The sequence below is a fragment of the Haliaeetus albicilla genome, chromosome 3, assembly GCF_947461875.1.
Source record: "Haliaeetus albicilla chromosome 3, bHalAlb1.1, whole genome shotgun sequence".
In the NCBI taxonomy this organism is placed as follows: Eukaryota; Metazoa; Chordata; class Aves; order Accipitriformes; family Accipitridae; genus Haliaeetus; species Haliaeetus albicilla.
Genome location: NC_091485.1, coordinates 20758707 through 20775137, shown reverse-complemented (window position 1 = coordinate 20775137; position 16431 = coordinate 20758707). Strand labels below are relative to the sequence as shown.

General features: G+C 42.1%; 1 protein-coding gene across 1 annotated transcript in view; it reads left to right on the top strand.

Moving 5' to 3' along the window:
* Window positions 1-16431, top strand: part of LOC138684714 (uncharacterized) — a 334210-nt gene that overhangs the window by 10137 nt on the left and 307642 nt on the right. The window contains exons 2-5 of the mRNA XM_069779024.1: window positions 3933-4039; window positions 4278-4362; window positions 7978-8118; window positions 8999-16316. Coding sequence (XP_069635125.1) covers window positions 3933-4039; window positions 4278-4362; window positions 7978-8118; window positions 8999-9019 — 354 coding nt within the window. The 3' untranslated portion in view covers window positions 9020-16316. The remainder of the gene's footprint in view (window positions 1-3932; window positions 4040-4277; window positions 4363-7977; window positions 8119-8998; window positions 16317-16431) is intronic.

Here is a 16431-nt window from a genome sequence, read left to right as displayed (position 1 = left end):
GTCAGTTGTGCTAGGCTGTGGTGGCAGCTCATAAAGAAAGTTTAGGTGTCTGCTGAAATTGGAAATGTCATTGATAACGGAACCCAAGGGAGGATGGAAAAGAGCTATCCTGACCAGTTCAACGTCTCTTCTCCCAGTATATGGACACAGCATGCAATTAAGTCAGTGAGAAAAAGAGAATTTCAGTTTTTCTGCAATAAAATCAACTTTTTCTATGCATTGCACAACTCTTAAGTACATAAGTAAATATCAATGTTTGAGAGACAAAAGGCTTAAAAGAGAGTTTTTTCTGATGTAAGGGTCCAAATGAAAATCAGACATTTGCTTCCAGGTGCCTGCCCATCTCTGGAGAGGTCACAAAGCAGTCCCTGGAGTACATCAGTTACCAGCTTGATCAACAGGCATCAGGGTTGATTAATTGAATCAGCTATTCAGTTCTAATCAGCCACCATCTAGAAATTGAATTCCCATCAAATTAATATGGGGCTTTTTCATATGTTTCAGTTTTTCAAAAAAGTTTAGCAAGTCAGTGGTTCCAGAGAAGTCTAGCTTGTCTCAGCTCTGCCATGAGAAGAGAAAGAGGAGGAGGTTATGCTGCTGTAATGGCTTTCTGAAAGCAGTATGCCTTTTAATAAAGCATTGAGGTTCACATTTTCCTATATGGCAAAAGATAAGAGTAACTAAAATGAATAGGAGGGAGAATGCAAATGTGAGTAGGGATGTGGGACAGTCAAACCTCACATCTCAAATGTCACACGCCAAGTAGTAATTCAGCTGAGAGTCAGATCTGCGCTGTGTCGCTTGGGGCATTTGATGCCTTATGCTTTCTGTCTTTCTTTACATCCCCTCAGTCTCCTGTGAGGGGCTTCAGCAAAGGCTAACCGCAGGGAGCTGGACGTGTTTCCTTCCTCCTCTGGCACATTGCAGCCTTAGCACATCTGGGCAGCCTCATCTCTGATCTCCATTAAAAGCTTTTCCTTAGAAAGTATGTCTCAGCCATGGCTAGCACCTTGACCTCTCTCCTGAGCACATGAACCATCATGTCCCCTCCTTTCTCATTTAACTCTGTACAAGGCTGTGTTAGCAAGGGCTCGAAAGATCATTAACCCCTTATCTGGACTTTAACTGCTCAGTGAGCTTGGCCACTGTTGCTTTAGGCAAAAGAATCAGAGGAGTGTTTGAGGAGAAAACAAAGAAAACGGAGAATGGATAGGAGTATATCACAAGTTGAATTTAGATGAGAGAGTGGAAGTGGGGGAGCAAAGGAAGAAGACATGAGACTAATCAAGCAAATATTAATGAGGTACCGGAAGAGGAAATTGTGCTCGTTAGTATTAAACCTGTATTGTCACCCTGTCAGAATTAATGGGGGTGATGCCTACCTTGTCAGCACTAGCTGAGCCAAGCTGGGCTCCTGGTGTGCCCAGATGAACCATCAAAGCAGCCTCTTGCCAGTCAGAAGGGGCGTAGCTGAGCACCATACAAGCTCCACACCGGTGCTCCCCAGGCAGCCCCAGCAAGCGAGCAGGGTTCAGATCCTTGGGCCAGGATCCAAGGAGCCGTAGCATGAAAGTCTCGTGCACATTTCATACCTACAGGACAGGACTGACAGGAGCCTCCAGAGCACAACTGCAATGGGAGCAGAAGAATGGAGAAGAAGGCAGAAAGAAGCAGACAGACTGAAATGGAAGAGAGAAACTAAAACAAATTTGATAATATTAAAAGCATAGTCTAGATTTTGCCAACAAAATTGTTAGCATAAGAGTGGAAGCATCTTTCAACTAGAATCCACCTGTACGTACTTTGGTTGTTTCTAAAATATATATGTAGGGCTACTTTTGTGATGGAATGGGAAACTAGCCCTCTGCTTTTGTTGAAACTCTGCCAATAACAGCAGCAAACGCTCTTTTTCTAGTATTGCAATATTTGGCTTGGCATCTCATATGATGCACAAGACAGCAGAACCAAAAGGGAGATGGATTAATGTAGGTAAGTATTTTCTGGATTGGTTAAACCTACTTAATGCCATTACATTATACCTTCTTATTCCTACCCTGTGGATACACAAGCACCTAAGCATATGTCACATAATTTGAAAATGTTGCTGGCAATCAGAAGGGCAGTGTCCTTGACCATTCACCTCTGTCAAAACCATAATTAAGGAATTCCTCAAATTCTGAATCGGAATAATGAGTGCATTTTGTCCCATTTATTTATATTTCATGGTAATGCAACACAACAAAGGTATACCTTGGCGTTTCTTTGTCTTTACACCCTTTTTAAAAAAACTTCCATATAATATTGCCTATATTCCATGGTTCTTCTCTTAGCATGTGGTCAGATGAGGGTGCTCTCTCCTAATGACTAGTAGTAATTTTATAATACTACTAATATTTCCATAACCAAGATCATGTTTCTAAGGGAATGACTACATGAGTGCTTGCAGCTGCATTCAAAACATAGTACAGCCAAACACTGTCATGAGTGTATGTTGCACACCCAAAATTCAGTTCCAGACAGTGTTGGGGCTGCATTTTAAGAGGTCATTTTAGTTCCTAGGCTGTCCATGAAAATAAAAATTTCTGATGTTGCAGGATTAGTCAATGGCAAAACACAATTGGAAGATGATTTTTTTTTCCTACTGAAACTGTGGGTGGAGATCTGGGTTCACATCCTTACTCTCTAAGTATCTCTGTTCCTGGCCAAAGCAGAATTGATTGGGATTGTGATCCTGAACCTTTTTAAATAACCCTTTAATAAAGGTTCTGTTTTTCTCATTATAGACACAAATTTCAGACCTGAGGTTCTGGTGTCTCCATAGCTCTTTCCTAGGCTCTGTGTGTTTATAATAGTTCATGGCTCTAGTCCTGAAGAGAGAGTAATTTCATCCTCATATTTCAAAAGGTTAATATCTTCTCATTAGCAATAAGGGATCACATCACGTGGCTAAAAAAAACCAGTAACACACATCTGAATTTCCTACCCATGTGAGCAGTGGGAAAATGAACCGGAGTGGGAAGGAGTCATCACATCATATACTTAATTCATCTCAGCCTGGATGCTTAAATTAGGTTCCTCCACCAAATGGAGTCAGGAGGAGTCATCTCTTTCACTGTTAGGAAAGTCAAGAGAGATTAGGCTCCTGATTCATTTATCAAAATACTGGATTGTATTTGATTATGTATCAAATACCTTAAAAAGGTGCTGTGACTATCTCGCCTTTTTCCCAGCCTCTCAACTTCTTAAGCTGCTAATTTACTAATCTTGCTGAACTTTTATAAGTACACCAGAATGTCTTCTCTTGGGCAACAAGAAGCAACAAAGAAGCTTCAAGAAAGTGAAGAAGGAAAAATTTTCAGAAAAAAATCCATAATGCTGCTGCATTTGGAGCTAAACTCTCAGCCCACGTGAACTGTGAAAGCTTAATGAGCAAAACTGGCCATGCACTTAATAAATATTTGGGCTGAAGGACTGAAGAGGGTCATGTTTTAGAGACCTAACTACAGACAATCCAATCGTGATGGGAGTAATGAGGTATTTCTAGGAGGCAAAGGTGTGACTCCAGCAGAGCCAGGTAGGCAGGAGCTGTCATGGGAAGGGCCACCAAGCCCATGGCCCTTGCAAGCAGATGCCCAGTGTTCCCTGTGGGGCCCCACTGCTATGAGAGCCGCCTTGCCACTGGCTTCAGCAGCCCAAAGGTTGCAGAAGCCTTTAATCTGAATCTAGCTAGATGAAAGCTGCCGCAGGTATACCTAGCCATGCCATAATGGCAACTTTGACTACAGTGTAGGTATCTTTGAAAATAGAACTTGAGAACCAAGGTCAGGATGTGATTGTAAGAATTACAGGCTTTCCTAAAAGCACCGAGGAAAACAAAACCACAAACAAACTGAAAAATCTATTGATTCTTCTATTTTAATCCTGATGACCAGCTACACCAAAATGATTTGCCGGGAGCCATCGCAGCCAAATCCACAATAAAGGAAACACTGCATGGAACCACAACAGACATCAGAAAGCTTCCCAGAGGAGAGAGGAGGTAAGGAATATAGAACTGGCCTTGTCACTTCTCCTTTGGCAAAGGATTAGCTCTCAAAAACCCTAATTAACTTTCTCTCTTTAAAATGTGATTTCTGTTTGCTCCCTAAGGCTTAAAAATAGTGAAAAGATTTCAGCAATTGATGATACTCTGAGTTGTACTCAGTTAGAGTGTAGAGGAATTAGAAGTTGGTTTCACATAGTAATGGTCTCTCCTTTTCTTCTCACCCTTGCACTAGGATGCTATTCCCCACTGCCACTCTCCCAGGCAGCAGCCACATGCCAGAGGGGCAAATCACCTGCCAATGGTGCTCGATGGTCAGAGTAAGTTTCTATCACTTTTGGATTCACGTAGCCTTTGGAGCCCTTTGTTCAGGTTTACCCACAGGCCTGCACCTCCAGTCTTTCCTCTCATACGCAGTCTTGTGAAAGTGGGAACAATTTTGCCTTTACGAGTGTTTTTGACAACAGCTTAACTTTACTGGCTGCAATGGAAATCCTCTAGATTTACACTGCTGTGAACTAAACTGGGCTCAGGGGATTCATGTGTGTGGGTTATAGACTGCTTAATTGCATGTGGGCAATGTTGTCCTCTGACTCAGGAAAAAAATAACACACCACCCCAAATTCTTGTCTTTCTCCATTCACAGACATCATCTCTTTAATGTTGCCCTACATTTGTCTTAACACAATTTATTGGATAAATGGCCAAAAAAGACTATTAGTTGTTCCCACTGAAATCTGTGAATGATAAATACATGTGTTTTACTCCTGTACAGTAACAGGGCCTGTCTGTGATTAAACAGTCTCTAATTCAACAGCATCTCACCTGCTCTCGATATGACAGCAATAAAAACATAGCTATGTACTGTGTTTCTGGCATAGTTTCAGCTCTTCCACAGAACTTAAATTGTGACCGTTTATTCCAGTTAGCTTAGGCTTCAGGCTTTAAAAGCTCAATGTGAGTAATGAAGAGAAAGCAATATGATTAGCTGGTGGAGCTGACTAAAAGGCACCTTCTTTACAAAGGAGCTTAAAAAAGGAATAAAACTATTCAAAATGGATTAAAGGTATAATAATAATAATTGTATCGAACAGCATAACAAAGAAAAATGTCTGCATTCAACTGAAATTAATATTAAATAGGTGGCACAGTGATGTCCATGGCTTTATATTCTTCAATTTTAATGATCTTTACCACAGCGTGAGCTCCTTTGTCTTGTCCCCTTCTACTGACATCAGCTGGAAGAGACAAAGATTAAAAACAAGGGTAATTTCCCCGTGGTCGTTGCTTGGCCCTATTTCTGCTTTGCTCAGCCATGAACTGAAGTTCAAAGGATGAAGTACTGTCACTCAGACTGATTCTTCCCTCCACTCCTTCTTACCAGGGTTAACTACTCAGCCAGTCACCAAGGAAACGTGTGGCTCCTTTGCCCATCTTACTGCCACCCTACAGTCTCATATTGAGAACATCACCATAATCTCATTAGGAGGTTGAATTTGCCATTGAAGCTTGAATTCCCATAACAGGAGGGGAGTGGACTAATGCAATTAAGTAAATTAGCGTTTTGAGCCATTGCGTGATATGTGTCTAGTACCATGAGCAATGACTGGGTAGGTTTTTTTCCTCTGTTAAAAAAAAAAATATCAACAAAACCAATACCCCAGTCCTCTCCCCACATTATGTTCAGGGAAATACTGTAGTCCTCTCTCAACTATAAAGGTCTTTACAAATGAAAAGGTAATTGTTCACTTGATCAAAAACCTGAATTGCTTCCCCTTCTTTTTCCCAATACTCCCATCCCAGTGGTTCTGATTATTTTTATCTCTGTAACATTTGTGCTTCTAAAGGTAAAGTAGATAAGAACAGAACATTTTGTTTTGCTGCTCTCTTATGGTATGTGACAGTGGTTACCAGATCAGAACAAAACTCCTATTGGTTTCAAATCTATTTTGATGTGAAATGTTTCTTAAGTGCTATGAATAACTATTTTAAAATACTCCAAATTTTCTGGAGATAATTCCAGCATATTCAGTAATTCTCTAGAAATGCAGATTATTAAAAGCCCAAGGCAGAGCTTTTCTGCCTTTTGTTGTGGGATTTTGAGGCTGATCCAGTTCCCTCCTCCCTCCCTCACGCTGCCAAGTAAACAAAGCCGCAACAGCAGACTGTAGTGAGAATCGGGAACCATAAATCTTTGAATAATATCCTAGCATGTGAGTTTCAAAGGCAGCGTATTTCCCTGGGAGCCTGGGGGAGGGAGGGAGGAAAGGAGGGAGAGGAGCAGTGGTACCCTTCTGCAGATAATGCTGCCGTCTCCGTCACAGCATTTCTTCCTGGGGACGTGGAAGATGGAACAACAGGGAGAGGATCTAGGAGCCTCTTACACATATTGATTACCAGGAAGGTTGCGCTGCTGGCTGCTTGCTGTCTTCAACTTTGAGCGAGAAAGGCAGGAATAACAAGTGTATTTTAGTAATGTTATTGTGCTACCACTCATCTTCTGAATAAATCCCAGTCTGCCACCAGGCACTACAGTCAGAAAGAATAAGAACGTGGGTTATTACTAAATAAGGGCAGTGGTTATATACTCCACTTTATGTAATACATGGTCCCTACCCTGTGCTGCTTACAAAATAGATATACATTATGTAGGCAGTATACGTAGTCCCAGGATAGTGTAATCTTAGCATTTTTGCCTGAAAACACAAGTAACTTCAAGACTGGGAATATGTCGCAAACTTGAAAATAGAATGTAGTAACAGATAATGCTGCAGTTATTTGAAAAGTGTCATGAAGCTAAGTATTTCAGTGGTCACAAACTCCTGAAATGTCAGAGCTGAGCTGGTACTGAAGAGAAATCAAAATGTGCTGAAACAGAAAATACAGGACTGAGGCTCGCAAACAAAATGAGCTCTACACTGTGATGGCAATAGCCATACAGTTTGGACTAAAGTATTTTGGTATTTATGGTACCATATCAGATAAGGAAAAAAAATTAATGTTTTAAAATATCTTTTTCCCTCCTGATACCATTACAAGATAGAACCAGCAGATGAATTATGTCCCTATGTAAGTTCTTACATAACAGTGCTATAAAGTAGTCATGTTTTGCCTGTTTGTTTTTTCCCTTTTATCATGTTTGGATTTAAATGTAGCCTTAATTCTGCATATCCTGCTTTGAAAAGCTTAGATCTGTAATGTATTGTATAGTATTCTTTAAAAGGCTTTGCTCTGTGGTGTGTGGTAGCCTTGAGTTAACAATATAGATTTCAATTCTTAACCTTATACTTTATAGTTTTGCTTGGATAATATTCTTCATTTAATACAATGTAACATTTCAAATATGTACACTAATTGAGACAAAGACAACCCAGCAAAAAGAATACCATTATTTAATATCACTTACTAGATAAAACATGCAGTAGCAACACAGATTTATGGGCAAATTCACCAAAATACCAAATAATAGAAAATAAAGCATACCATCTACTAATGCTGAGTTTACAGCTTATATTTTCGTAGTAATTTTTCCCAACAGCTTATATTTTCCTATGACTTTTTTCCCATATTCAGAAGAACTTTACTAAGCAATTGAGACAGAGCCTGTGAATCTGGCATCTAGTTTTAGAGCTGATCTCTGAGGTTGCAGGACTGTTACGGTGAGACCAATATTCTATGAAATGAGAGCAGCAGGGCTTTAGTCCAAGCCTTCATGGTTGTTGGAATTACCTGCACTCTTGTCCTGAACCTGCCCATAGTCTGTATAATCACAGTTATTAGCCAGAACAGCATTTAATAATTTAGCAGAACTGTAACCTAATTTCTCCCAGTGTATCCCATGCATGATACAAGAATGGATACATATGTCATCATTCCTAGTCTTTAACTAATTTTGCGTCAAGCTAATCAGTACATACTCTTGAAAATTCTTGAAGGACAAGCACCATAAATGTGGCATTTTGGGGACAGAAGAAGAGACCGAAGCCATATTTTGTATCCACAATGAAACACAACTTTATTTGGAGGTCTGTGACCGCTGTCCCTGTGGTGGATGGATGTTACTTGGTCTGGAGGAGGTAAGATAGGAGAGCACTGCCAAGCACCCGTGGCCAGGTTTTCCTGATCTCCTTGTTTCATCCCACAGTGAGGTAATAAGTTCACTGAGCAGCAGTTATCCTTTTCCCCTTCCTTTCCTGTTCTCTTTTTGATAGTATATTTCATGGCACTGTGATTTTCCATCACAAAAAGGTTTCAACAGGTAGTTTACACAACTCACCTCTACTACAGATCAGGCATAAAATATATACCAAAATGCAGCTTTGCAGCTGCATCTCTGCCTTGACCCACTGCCAGACTTAAACATAATGGTTTCAGATTCTGTGGGCCTATGGCATCCTTCTTACCCCTGATCATATTTTATGCTTGGAAAGTGAGAAGCGTGGGTAACCCCATGAAGATGGGAGGATAAGACCTTAAAAATTACTCTACAGGCAAGAAGGATTTGAAGAGAGGAGTAACGTGGCCCAAAGGGCAAAGGTGATTTTGATACTCTGAATGAGCAGGAGTTGGAAGAGAAAGCAGGAGATGAACAAAGGCACAGGCATGCTTCAGGGAAAGCGTAGTAAAGGAAGAGAAACTTAATGCTAGAAGAGAACCTGCCTTTTTATATCCTGGGTGTTGATTTCTTTCATGCAGTCGCATCAGCACAATAGGTGTTCGCCTAGACTGCAGGATCCATTCATACATTTTTCATCTCTTCAGGAGTTTGTTAAAATAGTATATGGCTTTGCCTCCTGAGGTGGTGAACTCTTTTCTTGAATGGAAAAAGGATGGTGTACAAAACCCAAAATTAAAGCAACTAAAGAGAGCTTTAAAGTTACAAATTATGGTAAACTTAAAAATAATTAGTGACAAGTGCCAATTTAATAGATCTTAAAGAACTTTCTTGGTCTTCAGCAGAGAACAGAAGTGTTATAAAAATTGATGCACATCTCTGGAGTGTGGCAATGCAGATTTTCAGTACAAAAGTCCAAAAGACATGAGGATGCAACCTGTTGTGTAGCATGCAGAGGCACTGCCAGATCCAAATCCATTACTGTTGACAGACAGCAAAAGCATGAGTCAGGTGTGTATTCTTTTTCATTCAAGTGATGACTGTCATACTGTAATGCTTTACATTATTGTTCACTGTTTATTGCTAAAGGGAAATGTCCCAATTTTAATATCGGCACTTAGCCTGAATAAATCCCACATGCCTGTTTTTTGGGGAGAAGCAACGCTGATTCATGTAGAAAAGATGACTAACAGCAAAGCAGAATGGGGGGGGGGGGGGGGAAGATAAAAATAATGGATCCTTAGTGTTCCTTTTGCAGGAAAGGCTCTATTTATGATACAAATGATACAAAATTAATGCATCCATGAATTAAAAAGGAGAGGTGGCACAAACATAAACTCAGTGTTGTTAAAATGAAACTGCAGAGCAGTAGCTGGTTTGTGATTTCACCTCTGTGCTGACATTCCCTCTTGGTAGGGGAGATCTTCCTCCTCTTTTTTTTCTCTGGGCTTAATCTAGTCTTACCCAAGCAGTCACAAGCTGTGCCACCACAGTCAATGGATTTAACTTTTTGCATGGACACGAGCAGCAGAGCCAGGGCACGCAGGGCTCCAGCTCACACCCCAGCCCGCACTCCCGAATCATTCATACAGCCCAGCCAGGTGTAGATGAGCAAACCACCCGGCTCACCAGTCCCTCCTTGGGGATGGGTAACACAAAACCACGGTAGCGCGGATGGGAGAAAGGGTGGAAAATTGAACCCTGGTCCTGTCTTCTCCCAGCTCAGGACTGAGGGGACGGGGTTGGGGCGAGTGCCTCTGTCTGCAGATGCAGGTAGCATTGCCTGCACCCTGCAGCGGTGCTGAACCCCCCTGCAAAGGGGGCTGGTTCTCACTCCTGCCACAGCAAGAACACTCCTGAAATACCCACTACCGTGGCATCCCTCCGACAAGTGCCTGTTCTTACCAAGGGTTAGGATTAATTTAGGAAGCTGCAGCGTCAGTGAAAGGAGGACAGCAGCATGAACCTGTAATCATTCCCAGACCAAGATACATATCCAAGAAACTGAGGGTTTGGTTTATCTTGTCTTTAATGTAAAAAGATCTTCATATGAATAACTAATTATGGACAGGTAAGGCATTCAAATACATTTAACATCTCAAGACCAGTCAGTGCTAGCACCATGCTGTCACCTCACAATTTTAAATAGACAATATTAGAGCTTTAATTCCATTGCCAGGCAAGAAATTGAACAAAAAGATACTTCTTGCTTCAGAAGCTGGAGAACAGACTCCAAGCTTTCTTACAAGATAAGATAAATAGAAAACTCCTCTCCCCATTTTTCCTGCCCTGGCAGGGCACTTCAACATAGTTCTGAGCTCGACCCTACAAACTGAAATTCAGTAAATCAATTAGTTATCAGCTTGTATCTTATTCTTTATAAAATGTAGGCATTTCCAGTACTAAATGACAAAGAGCTGCTTCAAACTAGCCTCAAAGAAGAAGAGCTCCAGAGTGTTGTAAAGATATAACAGGTGTCTAATTTTTGAGCCTTTTTTGGAATTATAGTAATTCAGTGCTCAGGACACTTCTTGGATATGCTACAGGCAACTACTGATCTGAAAATATTTTTTAGTGAACATTAACTCCCCATTTTAGTGAAAATCTTTGTTGTTGAACCATTTGTTACAGGTGGAGGGAAACACCACCACTGGTTCTGCTACTGATCAGAAAGAAACTGTAATACACGGTGAGACAAGTTCAGAAAGCAAGCAAAGCTTATTCTTTGATTCTGAATAGGAGGTGCTAACAGTATTTAAATTCACAAATTAAAGTCAATGACTTATTTACTGAAAGAGCGTGAAAACCTGAACATACCAGTAATACTATTTTTTGTGACTTACATTGTGCTTAGATTGTACTTAAATTGTGCCTCCATCTTCCCCTGCAATCAATGATCCATCTTCCAAACATCTCTCTGATGTATGGAAATCAATCTTACTTGCTTATACTTCTCTCTATGTCAGGATAACACATTCCTGCTCATTGGCTTCTGCTTCTTCCAGGCCTGTATTTTTTGGTACTTAAACACTGATGGGTGAGAGTTTGCATGTTCCTTAAAAATCATTTATTTCTCAACTGATTGTGCAGTCTCCTCGGCTGACTCTAAACTGCAGGAGGTAACTATGGGCTTGCTTCAAAGGTGCTGCAAAATCGAGCTTGACTGTCACACCCGGATGCAATGACGTGCCCCAGATTTGGATGGCTGAGTTGGAGAGGAAATTCCATGTGGAAGCACAGGCAGGGAAGCAGACTTCAGTAGTCAGCTTTCCTGAGCCCTAACAGAACAGCAGATGCACTGAGGACAAAGCAACTCCTAAACTGTCACAGGCAGAGTATTTGTAAGGAGCAATTGTTCAGGATTTTCAGAGGCAGAAAAAACCTAGGGAGCAGCTGTCTCAAAAACCAGACTTAAATCAAAAACAGCTACAGCTTTGAAGGGAACTGGCACTAAAGCCAGAGGTCCTAAAGGTTTAGGATCAATTGGCAGTAGATTAATTGAAATTACTGAAAAGAGACAAAATAAAAAATACAGCATGTCTGCCCACGGCATCTTAGGAGGAATTGAAGTGGGAATGAGAAAAAAATTGGGATTTAGTTTCTGCTGGGAACAGCCTCTTTAATCATGGTCAGAAAATAAATAGTTGAAGTGCTAGGGGTAGGAGGAAATAATACAGTGGGAATGAGCACTGTGGAAAAATACTGACTCTTTAATTGCTAAATTTGTCACAGATATGTCTAGGAAGTTAATCCTATTGAATGTTTGCTATATTGGGATATCAGTTAGTTATCAGAGGTATGTGTCTGTGTGCAGAATATGATATTTTCTCCAGCTTTCTTCAGCCAACTGTACCATTAGAAATGGATAATTTATAATATTCTAAGACTGACGTTTTGCTCAGTGTAAGGTGACACTTCCCTTGCAGAATATCCAAACTAACAACACTATTGACCAACAGTCATCTTATTAGTCTGCCTCCTTGGCTTTTAAAATATGTTTCATAATTCTGTGAAATATTTCTGGTGTTGAGGTAATATGAAACCATACCTTACAAACAGTATATCCAGTAATGCATATCAGCTTCAACAACCAGAAACTGTGAAAAGCATCTGTCTTCAGTAAGTAACAAGCATATGACCCATCTTTCTTTTTCCTCATTGAATGCCTCATAAATTAATGCTCCCTTTCTGTGCCAGCTCCCTACTGTCTATGAAGGAAGACCCAAAATGCACTGTTAGTCTTTTGGTGCCTCTGTTTAGAGCCAGCCTGTGATGCTCAATGATTCTTGACTTATTTGGTCTCTCCCTTTTGAATGTCACCAAACGTCCAGAGGTTCAAAACAATCAAATGTTTAATGGCTTTGAAAGTCTTGATTTAGTACAGTTACTCCCTCCTCCCAAAAAACCCAAACTCTAAAACAAACAGTAATGGTCAACTGTTTGAGCTGCACCTGTAGCATGTAAGGGTGAACCAGAAACAGAAGAAGGTATATCAATTCTACTTTAAAAGAGAGACTTGTTGAAATGCAGTAAGTGATCCCTTGAACGTTAGGGAGCTGGAAAATGACTGGTATGCAGTGCTATGCTACAGACAATACCAGATCCTAAGTACTTGTGCCAACAATGGGGAGCAGATGATAAATTTTAAAGTGTGCATGTGGGTGTTTATTGAGGTTGCAGGTGGTTTGTGAGGAGGAAAAGTACAAATGCATTAATATTGGCAACTGCTTGTTTGCCTTGTTTAGTTCTGAAATAGGCAATAACTCTAATAGCATGGTATGTGCTCCTTGGTGTTTGAGGTTCACAGATGTCCCTTGGTATGATAGCATGTTGTATTAATTTTGGAGGGTTTTTCCCCATTAGACGTTACAGTTGGCTGTACTATGCAGAGATGGGACAGTGGGTAACAGACGAAGTCAGGTCTCAGCATGAACTTTTGTGACTCTCAAGCAGACACCAGACTGGAAGAAACCCTGCCTTGTAACGCTGAGCATGTAGGACTTTATATTCTGGCTCTTCGGCATTTTCTTGGGCATTGAAAGAGGAACCATGCACACTTGGGAAAGCCTGCCTGTAACAGGGTTGCAGATTTCAGCCCCGCAGTGGTGACTAACCCAGAGCTGGAGGAACTGGGGGGGGGCGCGGGGGGCAGCCCCACACTTGGGAAGTGTAGGAGGGCTTCACCCATGGGAACCACCTGCTGCTTGCACAGGGAGACCCAAGCTTTCTCCCCAGCAAGGGTGCAAAAGCCATGTTTGCTTCCCAACCATGATCCCAGGAGGTTTCACACACACGCACAAAGGCTCAGCACCAGCAGGAGTGACTGACAGCAGTCAGTGAGCCCCATCAGTCCCTTAGTATTTGGGGGTTTAATCCCTGCAGGCTGGGGAAGGCTTCGAAGCCAGACCTCCCACTTGCTGCCCTGCCACATGGCCGCCAGGCCCTCTGCAAAGGTGAGGTGCTGCTGTTTTTTCATCAGAACTGATTGCTGCTGTGTTTTGTGTGGACCCCAGTCCCTACCAGAAAGCATTAGTGGTGACCGCATGATGCCCAGGGGCTCCATTGCTGGCTCCAAGTGAGCAGGCATGGACACATACAAGGAAAAACCTCTGGCTGCCCACGGAGCTTTATAGCCAACAATAAGATGGCCAACAGAGCTAGGAGTCTGTGGGGTTGGGTGATGGGCTTTGGGCGACCACAGATTTGGATGAAGGTGCCTGAAGTCTCCCTAAGCTATTCTGCTGCTGCTAAAGTCCTTTATAGGAGCTAGTCATGCAATTATTTCCATTCCCTGATTGAATTATGGCAATCAGTAAGATTGTTACTGTAGGACAGAAACTCCAGTAAAGAACTGAGACCTTTAATAGTCAGGGTTTGTACAAATAAGGAGCAAGCAATCACAATCTAGATATAACTCCTGGGACCAGGAATAAAGCTCTAAAAAAGGTCTTTGGGGCTTTCAATCCCCCAAGGAGAGATAGCAGTTGAGGGAGAGGTTGTAAAAAAAATAGGATTTGTGAACTTGAAAATGTCACATATTTTTCTGTTGAAGCTATGCCTCATTGCTGTTGTTAATGTGTTATTGTAACACCTGCTGGCCCTGATTAGAATTCCTCCGGGATGGTGTAATCACAGAGCACAATGTGGCCACAAAGAAATTACAACTCATGATCTACAACATATAAAGGGGGAATAATGATAGACTCAACCAGATATATGCTGGTTTATCCATACATATGGCCTGTATGGATGCATTTGTGTCTTTATTTACTATTTTCTTTTAGCTCCATAAACATCAGTGCTCCCTTATAACTCCAAGCCTGGCCATTATGAGTTGGCTGCTCCTTATGGTGTCATTCAAGTGGATCTCAAATAAGGATTTGAAATAGGAGAAAATAACAGCTTAGGCTTAGGTTACTGTAAGCTGGGCTGGCTCATGCTCAAATTTACATTTAGATTGAGCCTCTTCACATCTTCTCTAAGTAATTGTAAACTCTCTCGTGCCTCAGCCCTAGAAAAGAATTTAGTCAGCCCTGCACTGCCAAAAACTGTGCCTTATGCTTTGTAAGATGTGCAACAGCTAATCTAAGTAGTCAGGCTTAGCATCTACTTTTCATAATTATTTGTACAAATACAACTCAGTTATCAAATGTCTGCATTAATCAGACAAAGGATATCAGCATTGCCAAAATAAATTTGTTGTAAAAGTGTTATGTCTGATTATTTGTATTATTCAACCAACACCCAGACGTCTTATTATGTTAAGAGCTCCACAAGCATATAAGAAACCATTCCACCACGAGGGAGCGTATGACTAATTTACGACAGGAGAAAACAATTGGACATTACAAGCAAATAAAAAGAAAGGGAAAGGAGAATTAGGGTGGGTATGATGGTTTGTGACTGCATGTTCCTATGAGAACCATTAGTGAGTTTTAAGTAAAGGAAAAAATGGTTTGATATAAATAAATAAGACATATGATATCAGTAATCCTTACTGGGCATTTGCCTAGCCCAGTGTAGATTTCTGTGGTATGTACTTAGCTTTCATATTGGGGTCTTATTCTCATTCATGCCATGCCTATTTACACCACTCTTGTAGGGGTCTCCAAATGGCATCGCACAAACAGCAGAGGACAGAGGAACGCAGCCAAAATACTACAGCTGGCCTTATACCACACAAATCTGCCATCTGCACCCAGCCAGGCACGTGCCCAGCGAAGGTTATGGAGACTGCATTTCTTTGTTATTAAACGCTTTATACTGCCAGCAGAAATGTAAAGGGATCTTAGTGTGACTGAGCATTCGTCTCAGTCTAACATGTTTTGCTGCTGCATGTTTTCAGTTCCATAGCTATTTTGCTCGAGCATCAATGTAAATAAATCACTTTATTAAGATGCCTAGTTGAACTGGTGCTGCATGTGAACACAAGGATACATCTTACTGTATGTTTCAGTAAGAGGAAGATGCACATGATACATGTTTACAGAGGTATTGGCTCTCCAGTCCCCCTTCTGATCTGAGGTCACCCTGGCATGTCATGGGCTTTTAATTATTCTGACTTTATTTATTGAGGTGTGTTATGGGTTTGTGTGGCGCACTTCTTTTTGGTAGCGCGGGAGGGGGCTGCAGGGGTGGCTCCTGTGAGAAGCTGCTCAAAGCTTCCCCGGCTCCAAGTCGGACCCACCTCTGGCCAAGGCTGAGCCCATCAGTGACAGTGGTGGCGCCTCTGGGAGAACAGATTTAAGAAGGGGAACCTGCAGTGAGTGGGGGGAGTGGGATGTGAGAGGAACCCCTCTGCAGACACCAAGGTCAGTGAGGAGGAAGGAGGGGAGGAGGGTTTGTCCCTACAGCCCGTGGTGAGACAAGACGGCAGGCTGTCCCCCCCCAGCCCATGGAGGAGAGCGGGGGAGCGGAGGCCCCCCAAGATGGCTGTGACTCCATGGGAAAGCCCGCACTGGAGCAGTCTGTGACTGAAGGACTGCAGCCCGCAGAAAGGACCCACGCCAGGGAAGTTTGTGAGGAACTGCAGCCCATGGAAAGGACTCACGTTGGAGAGGTTTGTGGAGGACCATCTCCTGTGGGAGGGACCCCGCGGTGGAGCAGGGAACGAGTGCGGAGTCCTCCTCCCCCTGAGGAGGAAGGAGCGGCAGAGACCAGGTGTGGGGAGCTGACCCCAACCCCCATCCCCTGTTCCCTGCACCGCTGGGAGGAGGAGGTGGAGAGAACCGGGAGTGGGGTTGAGGGCTGGGGGGAAGGTGTTCTAAGGTTTGGT